Below are 6,101 nucleotides of genomic sequence, written 5' to 3' on the forward strand. Positions count from 1 at the left end.
AAATAAGATAGCTAAATTTGATGTCAAATGTGAGATAAATCAAGATTGGGACAAATGCAAGGTCCATCTCCAATTCGTATATAGTTCGAACTAAAATATTATTGAGTTCAATTTTTTCGTTAAATTTTTTTGAATTTGAGCATAGGTTCCGACGCCAAAAATTCCCATTGAAAATTTTAAGACCAAAAATTCATGATGGTGTTAAAAAAATCCATTCTATCTAGTGTAAAATTTACTATCTGGAAAAAAGTGAACACCTAAAAAAAGGTTTTCAATTTTGAAAATCAAGTCAAAATACAGTATGGGTAAAAAATCTTGCCATTAATTTTCAATAAAAATATATTCCCAAAACATTGTTGGTGAGTTCATTCAATCGCGTTCATGAGTGCATCTAACGACGTGCAAAAGTTGAAATGAACTTCTAAAAAGTGTTACTAAATAAGCAACATGGTCTCTATCTTGAAAATACTGGTGCATAGAATTCCTCCCATAAAGCCTAGTTTACAGTTCGTCATGCGACAAAAGTGTCATTTTGCATTGACTTTTAGGTACCTAGCCCGGCCATGCGAAAAGAATATTTGGTATTCTTCACATTTTTTTTGCATACAAAAGAATGGACCGACAATTACTTTGTATGCAAAAAAATGTGTGGAATACCAAATATTTTTTCTGCATGGCTCGTTTAGATACCTATAAATCGATGCAAAATGACATTTTTATTTTTCTTTTCGCACGGCGAACTGTCAACTAGGCTTAAAATAGATACATGTTTTCAAATGAAACTACAATAAACACATACATGTATTGAAGTCAATATAATCCTTTTCTGGAATTTTGTCCCAGTTTTTCGTCTCAATGTCACTTGTTATCTACCAATACCATTAAATTGTAAGAATGAAGTGCAGAGCAACAGAGCAACAGAGCAATAGAGCACTTACTACCACTACCACCTGGATTGTTAGAGTAACATGAGTGTGTGAAAAACAATTAGCTGCCGCGCCATTTGCCTGCACATACGTTTGATATATACGTATTCATATCAGTATTCGCACCCACATTTGCCATCAACGTTCATTTTATCAACTTGGGAAAACCATAAACAAGAAACTGTCCGTTCTGTATATTTAGAGGCATCGTATTGAATAAATAAAATTTATAAGTGTATAAGAGTGTTGTATGTTTTATAAACTATTTCCTTGTCGAACGCTAAACAAATTTATTCATTCCATTTTCATATGAAAAACGGCATTGAGTGAAATTGAACACATTATTATTTCATGTGAGTATATCATATCTTCTTCTATTACTTTTTTGATCGTGCAGAATTTGAGAGGCAGCATTTGTAGGAACAACTTAGTGTAAGCTGATGTTTTTTGAAGTTGTAAAATTTGTTTTTGAAAGTAGGGCGCAACTCGCCACTGGAAGCTAAAGACTCTACGTATTAAAATCGTATCGTCAGTCTATTCAGTTGCGTTGTTCTTTGTTAATCTAAATGAAGTTTAGAATTTTTCGTTACTCCCTAAGTAGAAAAAATACCGAAGTTTTAAATATTTACAGCCGTTTTAAGATGGCTGCCATTTGTGTATTTGTTCTCTCAATCGAGAACCACCAAAAAAGCAATGAATTCAAACTCCCATATCCTCGGATCTTTTCTTGTTAAAGTACTCTGTTTTAATAGACAAGATTTGTCAATTTTGAAAACTCAGTCGGTTTTTTTAACCATCTTTTTTGAAAGTCTCTAGTTCACATAAAAATTCCATGAAAACATAAGAAATGGTAGGTTTTGAGGACAATCCATTCCCACTGATACAACTACATGATATTCATTTTTAATGGAATTTTCTATATTTCACTTTTTCACAGTTGTTTCCGATTTTCTCGAAAATGGCAAATATATCAGCTGATATAGTACGTGATTTGGAGCCGAAGTGTACGGTAGATGGATTTGATCAATGTGACAATAGAAAACTGGACGTGGAAGAGTCATTGGACTTGAAAAATCGAACCAAAATCACTGATGTCAATCAATGTTGCCTCGAACATATCTTCACTCAACTGAAATTGGAAGACCTTTTGAACGTATCGGATGCCAATATATACCTGAAATCAGCTACTTATATGCCATTCGTTCGAAATTATGCTGGAAAATCAGTCAAAATTGGTCGGAAAGAAAGGGACGAATATGACCGTACCGATATGACATATCCCATAGTATCGAAGGATCAAATAACAATCGTCGATTTAAGACAAACCTTCCAAATGCTACGCTGCTTTGGCGGAATGATAACTCAGCTAGATTTTTGTTATTCGCCTAGTTTTAACAATGGACAATTTCAAAATTATCATAACATTATGAGCCACGTGTATGAGTTTTGCGTTACGTCTTTAAGAAAAGTTTCATTTGACTATGCGTTATTTTTTGAGCGCATTGAAAACCCATTTCCAAGCGTTGAAGATGTAAAAATCTCGAATGTGTCTTTTTTAAATGAAAAATGTTTGAGTAGAGTTTTCCCAAATGTGCGCCGCTTGCATTTACCATTGAACTTACCAAATTGCAAAGAAAATACTCGTTATGCCATTATGTCAGATCATTTTTCAAATTTGGAACACTTGGAATTGAACGACGGTTATATTAGACCATTTGATTATTATGAGAAATTCTGTGTAGGAGCTATATTGAAATTAAATCCAAATATACGCAGTTTAAAGCTCCAATGTAGAAATTTTGGGTACTTAGAAAGTATTAGTGAACATCTGCAATCTATTGAAAGGTTTTCACTAACAAGTCTTACCCTTGATCAAACAAATAACAAACCGATATATTTGCAAAATGTTACGAAATTTCAAATTTCTTTCAGTGGGTTTTTTAGCCAAATCCCATTTGCATTTCGTCAATTGAAAGAATTCGAATTGTGTTATTCTTCGTCTTATTGTACTGAACAACTTCTGACTTTTATTAATCAGAATCGAATGATTGAGAAATTGACACTCGCAACTCACTTTGTTAGCGGTTTAATAGAGACGAACCAATTACAGGGAGCGTTGCCATTTCTAAAACACATGCGTATCACATATTTATTTAAAAAAGACTTGTACAAGGATGTACTACCATTATTTGAGTCGCTTCAAAGTTTACGTTTTGTTTGTCCTGCGGATGATCATAATGATGCACAGATTATAGCTTCTTACAGCGATAAATGGCGAATGCATCGCATTAATATACGTGAAATCATATTGGAACGCATTTGGCACCAAAAGGAATACGAGGTAAGTGGAAGTAGAAGTGAATAAAAATGTAACATGTTTTAATCAGCGATTTTTAGTCACAGTCAATGCAATCAATCCAGGAGCCATCCGAACGCCGATATTTGAAACTGGAGAAGGAAGAAAACTTGGTAGAGTTGGTGATAGACCCATCATTGTGGTGTGATTGAACCTTAAGCATTTTCGTGTGAACGCAAAAATGAAATTTGCAAATAAAATAATTTTCGGCCCATTTGGCGAAGGAAGAAACCAATTTTGAGAAGAAAATTTTCAATCACTCTGCATTTTCTGGACAATCAATAAATAATCCATTAATATAGGAAAAACTAAATTTGATTGCATTCAAGCTAAAAGAACAAAAAAGATTTTAAAAACATGTACTTGATGAAAAAACCACTTAAAATAAACATTTTTTGTTGCTCCAGGAAATTATGTGGTATAATTTTGTAGGTAGGAAAAAAACTGTATGCTTCCTAACCACGATAACGAACATCTTAAACGTCAGGCAATCGTTTGAAAAATTTACTTGAAATCATCTGTGTCAAGTTCAACAAATGTCATAAATTGAAGTATCTTGCAATCCGGCTATGCAGTTCAGAGTCAAACGTCAAAAGTGAAACATCAACATTTGAACGCGTGAGAATAAAAGACTGACGCTACCAGGTTTTTCGCAAAAGCGGGATAAATATCAGTTGCACGCAAAAGAGACATTTCAAAAGGTTGCACGCAAGAGAGAAGTATATTGTTGTTGTAATCACGGCTTTAAAATTCAAAATGCGACAAAATAAAATGTTCCGTTTGCGTGTAACCTTTTAAAATGTCTCTTTTGCGTGCAACTGATTGTTATCCCGTTTTTGCGAAAAACCTGCTAGCGTCAGGCTTTTATTCTCACGCGTTCATTTGTAGTACTAACAAATCAACCTGAGCTTCGCAGAAAAAGTTATTTTGATAACAGGTGCAAGTTCGGGGATTGGTGCCCATGCCGCAGAGCGTTTGGCGCGAAAAGGTGCAAGTGTTGCTTTAGTTGGTCGCAATGAGCAACGTCTAAACGAGGCGAGCGAACGAATCAAAAGCGCCGGTTCACCAGCTGCATTGGCAATTGTAGCAGATGTCACAGTTGATGCTGAGCGCATTATCAACGAAACAATAAACCATTTTGGCAAATTGAATGTCCTCATCAATAATGCCAGCATATATTCAAGGAATTCCATCGAAAACATGGATTTGAACGAGTATGATCGCATCATGAACACAAATATGCGCAGTGTAATCCAACTCACCAAATTGGCGGTTCCACACTTGGAAAAGACAAAGGGTAACGTTTTGAATGTATCGAGCGCAGCCGGATTACGTGTCAAACCGGATTGCTTTGCTTAATTAAGACAAAGAGCGCAGCATTGGATTTGGGAGCAAAGGGAATACGAGGTAAGTGGAAGTATGGCTTCAAAAATATAATATAATTTAATTTGGTGATTTTTTTTTTCCACACACAGTGAACGCCATCAACCCAGTCGCAATTCGTACACCATTATTCGAAACAAGTGTTGGCATGACACCACAGCAAGCTGAAGCATTTTTCGAGAGCTTCAAGAATATCTACCCCTGTTGGACGTGTTGACGAATGCACCGATACATCTGCAGCAATAGAATTTTTAGTCAATGACTCAACTGCTTCTTTTATCACTGGCCTTCTGTTGCCAGTAGATAGACGGTGGCGCACTTACAGCGGGAAAATAAAAGCTCAAATTTATTTATTTTATCAATCGAAAATGAGTTTGAAACATGCAACAATTACAATATCAATTTTTTTTCAAAATTGAATAAAGCCTTGGAATTTGTCGCAATAAAACAATGAGATTTCAATGAAGAATATTTTGTATTTCCATGTTTAAATTGCATTAATTTCACTGAATGGTCTTGAAATAATAATGTAAGTAAATAAAGGGATAAACTAGTTCGTCAATTTGTTGGTTGACGTTGCAAAGACATCCGAAAAAGGCGAAAAATCCTTTGAGCAAAATTGGCGATACAGTGGCAGATTAACATGTGAGTGGTTTGGAGCGAAAATGTCGATGATGAATGAGCGGAAAGGGGTAGCTATATAGTAAACTACACTGTACACTGTAGTTTACTATATAGCTTTCTTATGTAGTTACTACAGTGAACTATATAGCTATCTCTTTTCATTTGACATTTTTCCGCTCAACTTTTCTGTATAACATTTTCTCTCCAAACCACTCATATAATCGACGATGTTTTTACTAAAACATACCCAGCTTCCTATTGACAGTAGACGCGCGATGCATTCTAGTAAGTCATTTTGGCCAACTCATTGTCCTCATTAATAACGCCGCCATAGTGGCGCGTAATCCTGTGGATAGTATTGATTTGGATGACTATGATCGCATCATGAATACCAATGTACGAAGCATGGTTGAACCTATGAAGTTGACAGTTCCACATCGAGAAAAAACGAAAGGGAACATTTTGAATGTCTCATCAATTGCCACGCCAAGAAAAACATTTGCGCAAATTTTCACTGAGGAATTGGCTAGCATCTTTCCGTTTGTACTGTACACCAAATTTTAATTCAGTTATTTTTTTTTACTTAAAATGTTCACAATCTTCAATCGTCCCTTACCTGAGCATTCAAGTTTTGTAAATAGAAATTCAACAGGAAACTTTTGCCTTGTCGAAGCGCTCCAGCAACAGAAACCACGACTACATGACGATCTCGAATACTTTCTGCGTTTAAAATCGTTTCCAGTGCATCGATTTTCAGTACAAATGAATGATCATCGGTTGGCTCGACGATTTGAAGTGCTCGGGCGTTTGCA

General features: G+C 35.4%; 1 protein-coding gene across 1 annotated transcript; it reads left to right on the forward strand.

Moving 5' to 3' along the window:
* Nucleotides 1–4,219: 4,219 nt before the first annotated feature.
* On the forward strand, nt 4,220–4,882 carry LOC129570938 (uncharacterized; the record flags this gene model as incomplete). Its single annotated transcript, XM_055450663.1, has 2 exons — nt 4,220–4,579; nt 4,758–4,882. Coding segments are annotated over 2 exons (485 nt in total), but the record flags the coding sequence as incomplete, so codon positions are not given.
* Between the last annotated feature and the right edge of the window lie 1,219 nt (nt 4,883–6,101).

Source organism: Sitodiplosis mosellana, unplaced genomic scaffold, assembly GCF_009176505.1.
Source record: "Sitodiplosis mosellana isolate CC-2019 unplaced genomic scaffold, AAFC_SMos_1.0 Smas_scaffold_715, whole genome shotgun sequence".
NCBI classification, from domain to species: domain Eukaryota; kingdom Metazoa; phylum Arthropoda; class Insecta; order Diptera; family Cecidomyiidae; genus Sitodiplosis; species Sitodiplosis mosellana.